The following is a 15,049-nucleotide window of genomic DNA, read 5'->3' as shown; positions in this document are numbered from 1 at the left end:
GTCTGAAACATTTGAAAAGTTCAAAGAATTTTAGAGTGAAGTTGAAAATCATCGTAACAAGAAAATAAAATTTCTATGATCTGATCTGGAGGAGAATATTTCAGTTACGAGTTTGGTTTACATTTGAAGCAATGCGGAATAGTTTCGCAACTCACGCCACCCGGAACACCACAACGAAATGGTGTGTCTGAACGTCATAATCGTACTTTACTAGATATGGTGCGATCTATGATGTCTCTTACTGATTTACCGCTATCGTTTTGGGGTTATGCTTTAGAGACGGCCGCACTCACGTTAAATAGGGCACCATCAAAATCCGTTGAGACGACGCCTTATGAACTGTGGTTTGGCAAGAAACCAAAGTTGTCGTTTTTTAAAGTTTGGGGCTGCGATGCTTATGTGAAGAAACTTCAACCAGATAAGCTCGAACCCAAATCAGAGAAATGTGTCTTCATAGGATACCCAAAAGAGACTATTGGGTACACCTTCTATCACAGATCTGAGGGCAAGATTTTTGTTGCTAAATTCGGATCCTTTCTAGAGAAGGAGTTTCTCTCGAAAGAAGTGAGTGGGAGGAAAGTAGAACTTGATGAGGTAACTGTACCTCCTCCCTTATTGGAAAGTAGTTCATCACAAGAACCGGTTCCTGTGACAACTACACCAATCAGTGAGGAAGCTAATGATATTGATCATGAAACTTCAGATCAAGTTACTACCGAACCTCGTAGGTCTACTAGAGTAAGATCCGCACCAGAGTGGTACAGTAATCCTATTCTGGAAGTCATGCTACTTGACAATGGCGAACCTACGAACTATGAGGAAGCGATGATGAGCCCAGATTCCGCAAAATGGCTTCAGGCCATGAAATCTGAGATGGGATCCATGTATGAGAACAAAGTATGGACTTTGGTTGACTTGCCCGATGATCGGCAAGCCATGGAGAATAAATGGATCTTCAAGAAGAAGACAGACGCTGATGGTAATGTAACTGTCTACAAAGCTTGACTTGTTGCGAAAGGTTTTCGACAAGTTCAAGGGGTTGACTACGATGAGACTTTCTCACCCGTAGCGATGCTTAAGTCTGTCCAAATCATGTTAGCAATTGCCGCATTTTATGATTATGAAATTTGGCAAATGGATGTCAAAACTGCATTCCTGAATGGATTTCTGGAAGAAGAGTTGTATATGATGCAGCCGGAGGGTTTTGTCGATCCAAAAGGTGCTAACAAAGTGTGCAAGCTCCAGCGATCCATTTATGGACTGGTGCAAGCATCTCGGAGTTGGAATAAACGCTTTGATAGTGTGATCAAAGCATATGGTTTTATATAGACTTTTGGAGAAGCCTGTATTTACAAGAAAGTGAATGGGAGCTCTGTAGCATTTCTGATATTATATGTAGATGACATATTGTTAATTGGAAATGATATAGAATTTCTAGATAGCATAAAGGGATACTTGAATAAAAAAATTGATGAAAGACCTCGGTGAAGCTGCTTACATAATGGGCATCAAGATCTATAGAGATAGATCAAGACGCTTGATTGGACTTTCACAAAGCACATACCTTGATAAAGTTTTGAAAAAGTTCAAAATGGATCAGGCAAAGAAAGGATTCGTGCGTGTATTACAAGGTGTGAAGTTGAGTCAGACTCAATGCCCGACCACAGCAGAAGATAGAGAGAAAATGAAAGATGTTCCCTATGCTTCAGCCATAGGCTCTATCATGTATGCAATGTTGTGTACCAGATAGCAATAAGTTTGGCAGGGAGGTACCAAAGTAATCAAGGAGTGTATCACTGGACAGTGGTCAAGAATATCCTGAAATACCTGAAAAGGACTAAGGATATGTTTCTCGTTTATGGAGGTAACAAAGAGCTAGTCGTAAATGGTTACGTCGATGCAAGCTTTGACACTGATCCAGACGATTCTAAATCACAAACCGGATATGTGTTTATATTGAACGGTGGAGCTGTAAGTTGGTGCAGTTCTAAACAAAGCGTCGTGGCGGGATCTACATGCGAAGCGGAGTACATAGCTGCTTCAGAAGCAGCAAATGAAGGAGTCTAGATGAAAGAGTTCATTTCCGATCTAGGTGTCATACCTAGTGCATCGGGACCAATGAAGATCTTCTGTGACAATACTGGTGCAATTGCCTTGGCAAAGGAATCCAAATTTCACAAAAGGACCACGCACATCAAGAGACGCTTCAGTTCCATCCGGGACCAAGTCCAGGTGGGAGACATAGAGATTTGCAAAATACATACAGATCTGAATGTTGCAGACCCGTTGACTAAGCCTCTTCCACGAGCAAAACATGATCAGCACCAAGACTCCATGGGTGTTAGAATAATTACTGTGTAATCTAGATTATTGACTCTAGTGCAAGTGGGAGACTGAAGGAAATATGCCCTAGAGGCAATAATAAAGTTATTATTTATTTCCTCATATCATGGTAAATGTTTATTATTCATGCTATAATTGTATTAACCGGAAACATGATACATGTGTGAATACATAGACAAACTTAATGTCACTAGTATGCCTCTACTTGACTAGCTCATTAATCAAAGATGGTTATGTTTCCTAACCATAGACATATGTTGACATTTGATTAACGGGATCACATCATTAGGAGAATGATATGATTGACTTGACCCATTCCGTTAGCTTAGCACTTGATCGTTTAGTATGTTGCTATTGCTTTCTTCATGACTTATACAAGTTCCTATAACTATGAGATTATGCAACTCCCGTTTACAGGAGGAACACTTTGTGTGCTACCAAACGTCACAACGTAACTGGGTGATTATAAAGGAGCTCTACAGGTGTCTCCGAAGTTACATGTTGAGTTGGCGTATTTCGAGATTAGGTTTTGTCACTCCGATTGTCGGAGAGGTATCTCTGGGCCCTCTCGGTAATGTACATCAATATAAGCCTTGCAAGCAATGTAGCTAATGAGTTAGTTACGGAATGATGCATTATGTAACGAGTAAAGAGACTTGCCGGTAACAAGATTGAACTAGGTATTGAGATACCGACGATCGAATCTCGGGCAAGTATCATACCGATGACAAAGGGAACAACGTATGTTGTTGTGCGGTTTGACCGATAAAGATCTTCGTAGAATATGTAGGAGCCAATATGAGCATCCAGGTTCCGCTATTAGTTATTGACCGGAAACAGTTCTAGGTCATGTCTACATAGTTCTCGAACCCGTAGGGTCCGCACGCTTAAGGTCTCGATGACAGTTATATTATGAGTTTATGAGTTTTGATGTACCGAAGTTTGTTCGGAGACCCGAATAAAATTACGGACATGACGAGGAGTCTCGAAATGGTCGAGAAATGAAGATTGATATATTGGAAGCCTATATTTGGATATCGGAAGTGTTCCGGGTGAAATCGGGATTTTATCGGAGTACCGGGAGGTTACCGGAACCCCCCCCCCCCCGGGGGGCTTAATGGGCCTACATGGGCCCTAGTGGAGAGGAGGAGAGGAGGCAAGGGCTGGGCCGCACGCCCCTCCCCCCCTAGTCTGAATAGGACAAGGAGAGGGGGGCAGCGCCCCCCCCCCTTTCCTTCCTCTCTCCCTCCTCCTTCCCCCCTTCTCCTACTCCAACTAGGAAAGAAGGGAGTCCTACTCCCGGTGGGAGTAGGACTCCCCTTGGCACGTCCCTCCTTGGCCGGCCGCCCCCTCCCCCTTGGCTCCTTTATATACGGGGGCAGGGGGCACCTCTAGACACAACAATTGATCTCTTGATCTCTTAGCCGTGTGCGGTGCCCCCCTCCACCATAGTCCTCGATAATATTGTGGCGGTGCTTAAGCGAAGCCCTGCGATAGTAGAACATCGAGATCCTCACCACACCGTCGTGCTGACGGAGCTCTTCCCCGACATTATGCTGGATCGGAGTCCGGGGATCGTCATCGAGCTGAACATGTGCTAGAACTCGGAGGTGCCGTAGTTTCGGTGCTTGATCGGTCGGGCCGTGAAGACGTACGACTACATCACCCGTGTTGTTCTAATGCTTCCGCTTTCGGTCTACGAGGGTACGTGGACAACACTCTCCCCTCTCGTTGCTATGCATCACCATGATCTTGCGTGTGCGTAGGAAATTTTTTGAAATTACTACGTTCCCCAACACCGGGATCTCATCCGGGACTCTAAACAACCTTCAGTAACTACATACTATTCCCATTACAACTCTAGCGTCACCGAACCTTAAGTGTGTAGACCCTACGAGTTCGGGAACCATGCAGAAATGACCGAGATATACTTCTCCGGCCAATAACCAATAGCGGGATCTGGATACCCATATTGGCTCCCACATGTTCCACGATGATCTCATCAGATGAACCGCAATGTCAGGGATTCAATCAATCGCATATACAATTCTCTTTGTCCATCGGTATGTTACTTGCCCGAGATTCGATCGTCGTTATCCCCGTACCTCGTTCAATCTCGTTACTGGCAAAGTCTCTTTACTCGTTCCGTAACACATGATCCCGTGGCTGACTCCTTAGTCACATTGAGCTCATTATGATGATGCATTACCGAGTGGGCCCAGAGATACCTCTCTGTCATATGTAGTGACAAATCACAGTCTCGATTCGTGCCAACCCAACAGACACTTTAGGAGATACCTGTAGTGCACCTTTATAGTCACCCAGTTACATTGTGACGTTTGATACACCCAAAGCATTCCTACGGTATCCGGAAGTTGCACAATCTCATGGTCTAAGGAAATGATACTTGACATTAGAAAAGCTCTAACAAACAAACTACACGATCTTGTGCTATGCTTAGGATTGGGTCTTGTCCATCACATCATTCTCCTAATGATGTGATCCCGTTATCAACGACATCCAATGTCCATGGTCAGGAAACCACAACCATCTATTACTCAATGAGCTAGTCAACTAGAGGATCACTAGGGACATATTGTGGTCTATGTATTCACACATGTATTACCGTGTCCGATTAATACAATTATAACATGAACAATAGAGAATTATCATGAACAAGGAAATATAATAATAAACATTTTATTATTGCTTCTAGGGCATATTTCCAACAGTTCGGTTGCCTCGTACTCGCACTCCAGACTGATAACGGCAAAGAGTTTGACAACGTCACTCTCCGCACACTTCTCGCCTCTCACGGCACCACCTTTCGTCTAACTTATCCTTACACCTCACAGCAGAACGGCCGCACCAAGCGCATTCTCCGCACTCTTAATGACTGCGTTCGCACGTTACTCTTTCACTCTAACGTGCCCGCTCGGTTTTGGCCCGATGCTCTCGCCACAGCCACCCTTTTAGTTAACATTCGTCTATGTCGTCCTCGATGGAACTACGCCCCTCACCACCTTCTCTTCGGTACACCACCGTCTCATGACGGTCTCCGCATATTTGGGTGTCTCTGTTATCCTAGCACCGCGTCCACCACGCCACACAAACTCGCACCACGTTCTGTATCATGCGTCTTCCTTGGCTACCCTCCTAACACCAAAGGTTACTGGTGCTATGATCCTGTCACTCATCGTGTGTACACTATGAGGCACGTGTACTTTGTCGGGATAGTGTTCCCTTTTTTCAGGTTTCTCCGGCTTCAACTCCTTCAGCACCGACTCCTGCACCCCCTTCCTGGAGCGATGCGCGACGGAGCCCCCGGAGCCCCCCCCCCCCGGCACGGCGCCTTCTGCCACCACCACCCGGTTTTTTGACTCCCTCCCCTGAGGTCGAGTCTGACCGGGCCCCCGGGTCCCCGTCTCCCTCCTACGAGGTTGAGCCGGCGAGCACCCCGCCCGCCACCCCGGCAACGGTCTCGACTTCCTCCTCGCCCATCGCCCCTCGGCCGCAGGTTTGGCTGGCGCCACCGCCCCCGAAGCCCCCACCGCTGCCGCCGGCCCTGCTGCCCCGCATCTTGGCGTGACGACCCGTGCCCGAGCAGGAGTGCTTCGGCCAAGCACGCGTTACTCCTTCGATGAGTATGTGTGCACCGCCTCGACGTCGATGCCATCACCCATCCCCACCTCCGCCCGCGCTGCCCTTCGGGATCCCCATTGGCTAGCTGCGATACAGGAGGAGTTCGACGCCCTACAGCGCAACCGCACGTGGCAGCTTGTTCCACGACCCCCTCGTGCCAACATCATCACTGGCAAGTGGGTGTTTCGCCACAAGACCCGCCCAGACGGTTCTCTCGAGTGCTACAAGGCTCGGTGGGTGGTTCATGGATTTCGGCAGCGCGCGGGCGTGGACTTCACCGACACCTTCGCCCCGGTTGTTAAACCGAGCACGATCCGCATCGTGCTCCAGTTGGCGGTCTCGCGCGCTTGGCATGTGCACCAGTTGGATGTCTCCAACGCCTTCGTGCACGGCTATCTTGCCGAGCAGGTGTTCTGTGAGCAGCCCACTGGCTTCGTCGATGTTGAGCACCCAGACTTTGTGTGCTTGCTCTTCCATTCTTTTTACGGGTTGAAGCAGGCGCCTCGGGCTTGGTACCAGCGTATTGCAGCCTTTCTGCAGTCTCTGGGATTTCGGTCCACTCGCTCCGATGCCTCACTCTTCGTGTATCATCAGGGAGCTGACACTGCATATCTGTTGCTCTACGTCAATGACATCATTCTCACGGCGTCCGCCTGCGATCTCCTTCAGCGGTTGACTGCTCGTCTTCGTGATGAGTTCACCCTCAAGGATTTGGGGCCTCTGCACTACTTCCTCGGCATCGGGGTGGTCCGACGGACTGACGGCTTCTTTCCGCATCAGCAGAAGTACGCCCACGAGCTCCTGGAGCGTGCCGGTATGCTAACTGCAAGCCGACGCCCACCCCCATCGACACGAAGGTGAAGGTCTCTGCTCTGGAGGGGTCTCTCGCGTCCGATGCAGCGTTCTATCGCTCCATTGTTGGTGCTTCACACTACCTGACGCTGACTCGACTCGACCTGCAGTACGTTGTCCAGCATGTGTGCCTCCACATGCACGCTCCGCATGACTCCCACTGGACCTTGGTGAAGCGTATTCTCCGTTATATACGTGGCACCATGTCTTTGGGACTCACTCTCCTCCGCCTCCACCGACATCGTGGCCTACTCGGATGTCGACTGGGCTGGCTGCCCCGACACTCGACGCTCCACGTCAGGCTACTACGTCTACCTTGGCCCCTTGTTGATCTCTTGGTCATTGAAGCGGCAACCCACGGTCTCCCGCTCCAGCGCCTAGGCAGAGTATCACGCTGTGGCTAATGCCGTGGCCGAGTGCTCTTGGATCCGTCAGCTGCTCCAGGAGTTGCTTTGTGATGTTCACAAGGCCACTCTCGTCTACTGCGATAATGTCAGTGCGGTCTAACTTTCCGCCAAGTCGGTGCACCATCGACGTATGGAGCATATTGAGCTCGATTTTCACTTCGTGCGCGAGCAGGTTGCCCTTGGCCGTGTTCGGGTTCTCCACGTGCCGACGTCGCAACAGTTTGCTGATGTGATGACTAAGGGATTGCCTACTTCCATCTTCGAGGAGTTTTGGTCCAGTCTCCGTGTCTTCGGCGACGCTTCGACTGCGGGGGGTGTTGAGTATGTATTTTGTGTTGCATGTATATTAGAGTTGTAGCCCACCTCCTAGTCTTGTATAATTGAGGTAGAGGCCTACCCTATAGTTATATATACGTGCACCAGCACCACATCAATACAACGTCTATTGTATTGCAAACTATCCCGTCTACAATAGATATAAATATAGAATTATAGATATAGATATAGATATAGATGCACGCGTATACCTGTCTGTAGGGAAAATATATGGTAGTCGACGCAAGTCATCCATCTTTTTACTGCCTTGCATTGGCGGTCGGTTCCGGCTATATATTGCTAGTCGCGAGCTACCGCTCTCAGTCTCTCACTCCCCGGCCGCTTGCCTAGTGCCAACCTACCTAGCCCGATCGCTCTCCGGCCCCTCCTTTCCCTAGGCCGCTCTGTGACCTGGGGGTAATGGCGGAGGGCGACGTGGCGCCGGCAGTGCCGGCCATGTCTGTGGCGGAGGCGAGGAGGAGGAGCAGCAGGCACAAGGCGGAGCGCGGATGGCGCTGCCGGCCGGCATGGTGCTGGTGCAGCTGCTGACGGTGGGCACCATGCTGCTGTCGGAGGTGGCTCTGAACCGCGGGATGCACCCCCTGGTCCTGCTCGTCTACCGCAACCTCGTCGCCGCCGTCGCCGTCGCCCCCCTCGCCGCCGTCTTCGAGAGGTACGCACGCGCGCGCTCGGAGTTGACTGACTTTGCAGACCGGCATGCGTGGTCGCCGCGCCCGTCCTTCACTCCGCCACGAGACTGACGCATCTCCAGGGTGACGAGCAGCATGTGCGCGCGCACAGGAGTAGTACGTCCGAGAGCATGCACAAATGTGTTAATGCTGGGTGGTTTGTAGTACAAGTCACGGGCGTAGCCAGGCCGTGTTGGGGCGTGGAGGGGAAAAGCTTCGTGACTGTAGCTACAGCCGCGCACTGGGGCGTATAAATATTCTGGCTACGGCACTCTGACGTGCGTACGTTTAACCGCACCGAACGCAGTAATTCGTACGTACGTGCTCGTAGAAATCTAACTGACCCCATCGTACGTCTTCTTTGTTCTGTTTCATCTTTGGTTTGTTGTGGACTTGTGAACGTGTGTGTGCGCACGCGCGTGTGTGTGTGAGCCAGCCCATCTCCACTTTGAATCTCTTTCTGCATCTGCGCTGAAGATGAAGTCACTTCTAGCTAGCGTTCCGAATGGCCCATGTAGCTACAAGAGTAGACTGCGATTTCCATGAAAAATGGCAAGCACCGCTGCTTCTGCTTTGGAGCAGGGATTGCACGTTGACAACTCACCCACCGAGAAGAATTCCAATCCTGACAAAGAAATGTACTTCCAGCAAAGTAGCTAGAGGCAAAAGAACACGACAAGAAAAGATGATCTGGTCAATCCACATATGACCCTTGTGTCATTGTGTATTTGTGTGTTAGCTAATTTATCATTACTAGTAAAAGGGCCCGTGCGTTGCAACGGGAGAAAAAAATTCATAATTTCAAATGGTCATGATCACATTTCGTTGCATCACCGAGATACAATATCTCTCTCAATTTCTCGAAATCATGAACATTTTGAAATTATGAACAATTTGTTAAACTCATGCACATATTTGAAATCGCAAACAACATACTATTACAAATTTCTGAACATTTTCTACAATCAAGAACATTTTTTCAATTTATGAATATTTTTTGCTATTTACAAACATTTTTTAAAAATTGTGAACATTTTTAAGCAATTTTCCTGAACTGGCAAACATTCTATAATCGATGAAAATATTTAGAAATTGGGTGGAATAGTTATTGAATTTGACGAACTTTTTTTGATTTAGCGAACATTTTTGGAAATGCCCATGCCTTGCAACGGAAAAAAACTATCAAGTTATACATGTGTGGTAGATATAAAAAAGTATGAATCAAATTCACAAAGTATACACAAATCATGTCATGATGCGATAAGACACTTTTAAAATGTAATTTCAAAAACGAACAATATGATGCTCATCAAGACTTGATTTTTTAAGGCGTCACAACAAAATATTTTGTGGCTGAGCAAACTGCATTGACGGACCCTGCCTGAGCTATACTGATAAATAAAGTGTCTCGTCTGGACTTAGCGTAGCGGTGTTTACCATAACCACTATTGTGATATGAAAATAAGCATAACTATGTATGGAAGCAAAATAGACATTTAGTCATTTTAATATAGCTTACAAAAACAAACCCTTAGAAAGTTATGTCAATTTTGTTGGGTTCAGCGTTGTACAAAACACGGAAATCCTTTTTTACCCAACGCGAAGGACTAAATAAAATCATAAAACGAGCTATATAGATCTCCTAATAAAACCTTTATGGAACCTACAATTAGTTTTGTTCATTATTTACAGATGTGTTTTAATTTTTGTGAACATTTTCTAAAAGCTGATGGACATGATTTTTAAATTCCTGAATATGCTTTGAATATTGGCTCATTTAAAAAAATCATGAACATTTTTTATTTCATGAAATCATTAGAAATCGTGATTTGTTTATAATTTGTGAGCAATTTTTAAGTCATGAACATTTTTTGATTTTTAGAATATTTTTTAAATTCACAAACAGTTTACCATTTTCCTACTTTTTTTCAGAACTCGCATTTGTTTGATATTTTGGAAATCCGAAATTAATTTTGAGATAAAAAACCAAAACAGAAATAAAAAAGTAAAAAGAAATAAAAAATAGGGGGCGCCATCAATCCGAAATTTATTTTTAGGGAAAAAACAAAATAGAAATAAAAAAAGATATAGAAAACAGGGGGCGCCACGACCCGCACATGGGCTGGCCCATTACTGCGCTTGGTAAAAAGAAAGAGAAAAAGCGTGAGAACCAGGGATCAAACCCTGGTCTCCTGTGTGCGAACCCTGGTCTCCTGTGTGGAGCATCGTTGCCTCAGCCATCGCGCTGCTCATGCATTGGTGCTATTATATCGTATCCACCTTTAATAACAGAACCCTGGAGCGATATTAGAAATTAAAAACGAATCGTTTTTGCCACTTATGGGTGGCATTGGTGGATAATTATTGCCAACTTCGAGGGTTGTTTTTATGACGTACCACCAGAAGCGATGCGTGGTTTATTAGTAGGTAAAGATAAAGATAAAGATAGTACAAATACAACAAACCAAGCCAGAAGGAAAATCTTATGGTTTTTTTTTCTTTTCAAAACCATTTAATAGAAGCAGCTAGGAGGAGTTTGCAAAGACGAGCCAACAAACATTTCGCCAGGAACCGAAATGTTTTGGCAAGGAGTTCTGCATGCATGCATGCATATGGTGCTGTCTCCATCGACCCAAATGCATGCATGTTGTGTCAATTTAGAAAGTTTTTTTTTTCATTGTGGGCAAATTTAGAAAGTTGCGCCTACCTTAGCTTGCTTGCTTGCGGCACTAATCAATTCAGAAAAAACCATTCTCGTCTCCTTTATTAGCTGACCGCCTGTTTGCTTGCTTAAGGAATCAATGACGAAAAAAGGTTTTCCCGTATTATATACTGTATAAAGCAACCATCAACACAACATTCAAGCAAGAAGATACAAACGCACTCCACCACCGCACTGAACGCACACACCTAAGGTGAGATACAAAGGTGCCGAGCACTGAAAACACCACCCCAACGACGATCAAGCACCCTAATGATAAGCTGAAGGCCACTATGAAGATGAGCAATCCACCGAGGAGCGGTGAGACGGACACAACCGGAGCGGGGACTCCAAGACGATGCATTCAGAAAGGATACGACCGTAGGAAGCCGTCACCGTCTGATCCAGAGTGACACGAAAGAAGTCGGAGAACCACGATGAAGCCTGCAAGGAGGAGAACGACGTCCATGGATGCCGCCTCCGTTAGCCGGTACCGGGGTTGGGCAAGTGGTGAACCCCGGTGCTCCTACCCCTCCGTCGGAACCCCACTCCGCCAGCCACCCGCTGCCGCCCAAGCGACCATGGTTGCCCGCCCGCACCCGAGCCACGCAGTCAGCCCACGACCAACGCGCCTCCCACCGCCAGAGCCGCCGCCCTGCAACCAGACCGCCCTGAGGACCACCAAAGGCCATGACTTTGAACAAATCCGCACCCCCGCCGCCTCCGATACTGCCGGCCAACCACCCCGCCTCGAGCAACGCCGAAACCAAGAACAAACGAGGATGGGGGAAGGGAAGGGGGAGGAGTGGCCCACGGCCACGACCGGCGATAACCTTGTGTCGGCGACGGGCAGCTCGACAGCGGGTCCCCGTCCCTCCAGCCAGCCAGCCCCCCCCCCCCTCCCACCACCCGGCCCCATGCGAGACCACAACAGCAGCTCGTCGTCGAAGTATAGAAAGTAGAGCCCTCGCAGCCGCGTCCATGGATGGCCACTAGGGAAGCCTCCCGCGCCGTGCGTCGCCGACCAGCCACAAGGGCCCGACCGAGCCATGGCAGGGGAGGCCGACCACGACCTAGGTCGCCGGCGGCGCTAGAGGCGGAGCTGGGCGCGGCGCCGCGAAATTACTCCCTGTGCATGCCCAGCTACCTTAAATCTCTCTTCAGCTGTGATCGCAGGTAATAACTAGCTGGTGCACTGCTAACTTAAGAAATGTGTAGCTAGCACACATTTGGAAAGGAAAGAACAAATGATATCTGCTATTCTTAATTACGTCATGCGCGTGGATGGTTGCAGGGAGATGTGGAAGAAGGTGAACCTCACCATGCTGGGCTGGATCTCCATCAACGCTATGTTCGGGTAACGTTCGCATGCACTACCTGCAAAATGTCCTCACTTGTGCTACTCCATTTCACCTATGAAAAATATAAAAGTGAGAAATGACCTAGTTTAATTCTTACTCGTTGATGATCATGATTGTCGGTTCTTGGTCCAACAACAATTGAAAAAAAAGAGTAGTTACACATTTTCCAAAATTGTGTGCAGTCTATGTGTATCTTTAGATAACGAGTGGCCGTTGCAAATCTCTACCAGTTTCTCGGTTTCCTTAGTTAAGGCCTTGTATACAATGCAATGTAAGATGTGTTTAGGGATTTTTCTTTTAAGCGTCTACCCTCTATTAAGTAAGCATGGCCGGTGTTTAAAAACAACTGATTTATTTCTATAAAAGCACATAACACAAGGCCCTAAACAGCATATCTGAAAACAAATTGTCATGTACTCCCACCGTTCCTAAATATTTGTCTTTTTAGAGATTTCAAATGGACTACCACATACGTATGTATATGGACATATTTTAGAGTGTAGATTCACTCATTTTACTCCGTATGTAGTCACTTGTTGAAATCTTTAGGAAACGGAGGGAGTACTAAAAAAAGAAAAAAAAATGCCATGTACTCAAAAAAGAAAACAGTCCACACTGGTTTTGGTTCTTAATATTCTGGATCGATTAACATTCTTTGTCTTGACACAAATTCAAATATATATATGTGTGTATGATCTATAATCTACTACTAGAGTTTTGCTGGCGATGGGGCTGTACTACGGGGGCCTGCGGGACACCAGCGCCGCCTACGCCGTCAACTTCCCCAACCTCATCCCCGTGGCCACCTTCCTCATCGCCGTCGTGCTGCGGGCCGAGCTGTGTTTTGATTTTCGGCTGAAAAAAGTGGATTTCGGCCGAATTTCGGCCATCTCGGCCTGGCGCAAAAAGCATATTTAGGCCGAAGTTGTTCAAATTTGGCAAATTTGGTTAAATTTAAGTCAAATTACAGTTAAAATTTGGTCAAATTTCAGTCGAAATTTTTGAAAATGGCCGAAATTCAGCCATCTCGGCCTAGGGCGAAAAAAAGCTCAAACCGAAAATCAAAACACAGGGGCCGAGCGCCTCTCCCTCTCCCACTGGCCCGGCAGGATGAAGCTCCTGGGCGCGGCGGTGGGCGTCGCCGGCACCATGGTGGTCAGCTTCTGCAAGGGCACTCACCTCCCGCTGCCGTACCTCCATTTCCACGACCACGCCCACGCCGGCGCGCCGACGGCCGCGCCACACCCACATGGCGCCCGCGACATGGCCGCTGGCACGCTGTGCCTGTGCGGGAGCTGCATCAGCTACGCGCTCTGGTTCGTCGTGCAGACCAGGGTCGCCAAGGTGTTCCCGTCCCGGTACTGGGCCACCGCGCTCACCTGCGCCGCGGGCAGCCTGCAGTCCGCCGCGGCGGCTGCCGTGGCGTTCGCCCTCACCCCCACCGGCGACAGACATGGCTGGGCGGCGGAGTGGAGGCTGGGGTGGGACCTGCGCCTGGTCACGGTGGTGTACTCCGGGGTGTTCAACACGGGCGCCACGTTCGTGCTCGTGTCGTGGGCGGTGGCGCGCCGCGGGCCGGTGTACCCGCCCATGTTCAACTCGCTGTCGCTGGTGGTCACCGCCGCAGTCGACGCCGTGTTTCTCGGCACCGACCTCTACCTCGGCGGTTTTCTCGGGGCGGCGCTCGTCGTCGCAGGCCTCTACGCATTCCTATGGGGCAAGCGCAAGGAGCTCGCCGCTGCCGCCAAAGGGGACGACCGCGAGCAGGGGCTGCGGCGAGGAGACACCGACGATGGCATCGCCTAGCTAACTAGAGCGGTCGATGGATTTAGCTTAACTTGAGATTGCCATTGACGGACACTACATGAAGTTGCATCTCTTCTTTCTTTGACGATCTAATAATAATGTGCGTAATGAATCTCCTATCAATCTGCGCCGGCGAGCTCGAGGTCCACGCCGAACAGTCGGAGGCGCCGCTCCTGATGTGCCCTGTCGTCCGACGTCGATCGCTGTTGGGCCGAACCCTTGCTCTCTCGCTCACTGTCGCTCGAACGGAGGAAGAAGTGAGCGGACGAAGATAGTTTTCAGGTGCGGACGCCAAGCTGCACATATAGCAATTTTCTCAAGAGCACCAACTCTCAGACTCCGTGGGTTCAACCATCACGCGGTCTACGGGATTTATACCCGGGCTGGCGCATGCACACGACTCAGCCCACCCCGCCCCGCTGCACTACGCGCACGACCTGCATGGCTGCATGCCCGGCCGCATGCGCCCACGACGGGCTCACCGCGGCCGCTTCTAACGCATCGCTAACCACTCACATGGATGTAGGCTCACGTACCACCACGCCACGCACATGCGCACACACCGACGCACGCGCACACACGCTACACACATACACGGAAAAAGTTCAAAATAAACCTCGAACTTGTAGACAAAAACTAAATCAAACCCTAAACTTTGAATCCTGTAAATTGGCACTCTGAACTTGCAATCCCGGTCTATTTTGGACCCTATACCAGTTTGCCATACTGGGAATACTACAATCCCGACCGGGATTACCAGGTACTCTCACGGACAAGAATTTGGGCCGGCCCACTATAACACAACAAGAATTCGTGAGATTTAAAAAATGTTTGCACATTTCTAAAATTGTTCAGAAGTTAAAAATGCTCCAGTTTTCTATTTTTTGCACAAATTCAATTCGTTTTGTGTTTTTCAAAAACTGTTTGGAATTT

The 15,049-nt window shown here is 48.6% G+C and overlaps 1 protein-coding gene across 1 annotated transcript; it reads left to right on the top strand.

Annotated features, from left to right (window-relative positions):
• The first annotated feature begins 7,901 nt into the window (after window positions 1–7,901).
• Window positions 7,902–14,212, top strand: LOC123163116 (WAT1-related protein At1g09380). The gene is made up of 4 exons (XM_044580873.1): window positions 7,902–8,232; window positions 12,244–12,306; window positions 13,024–13,151; window positions 13,383–14,212. Exons 1-4 carry the CDS (start codon window positions 8,069–8,071, stop codon window positions 14,114–14,116), a joined length of 1,089 nt encoding a protein of 362 aa, XP_044436808.1. The 5' UTR covers window positions 7,902–8,068; the 3' UTR covers window positions 14,117–14,212.
• Window positions 14,213–15,049: the final 837 nt, after the last annotated feature.

The sequence above is a fragment of the Triticum aestivum genome, chromosome 7B (genome assembly GCF_018294505.1).
Source record: "Triticum aestivum cultivar Chinese Spring chromosome 7B, IWGSC CS RefSeq v2.1, whole genome shotgun sequence".
In the NCBI taxonomy this organism is placed as follows: Eukaryota; Viridiplantae; Streptophyta; class Magnoliopsida; order Poales; family Poaceae; genus Triticum; species Triticum aestivum.
Note: the sequence above shows the minus strand (reverse complement) of the source record. Positions and strands in the feature narration are given on the sequence as shown.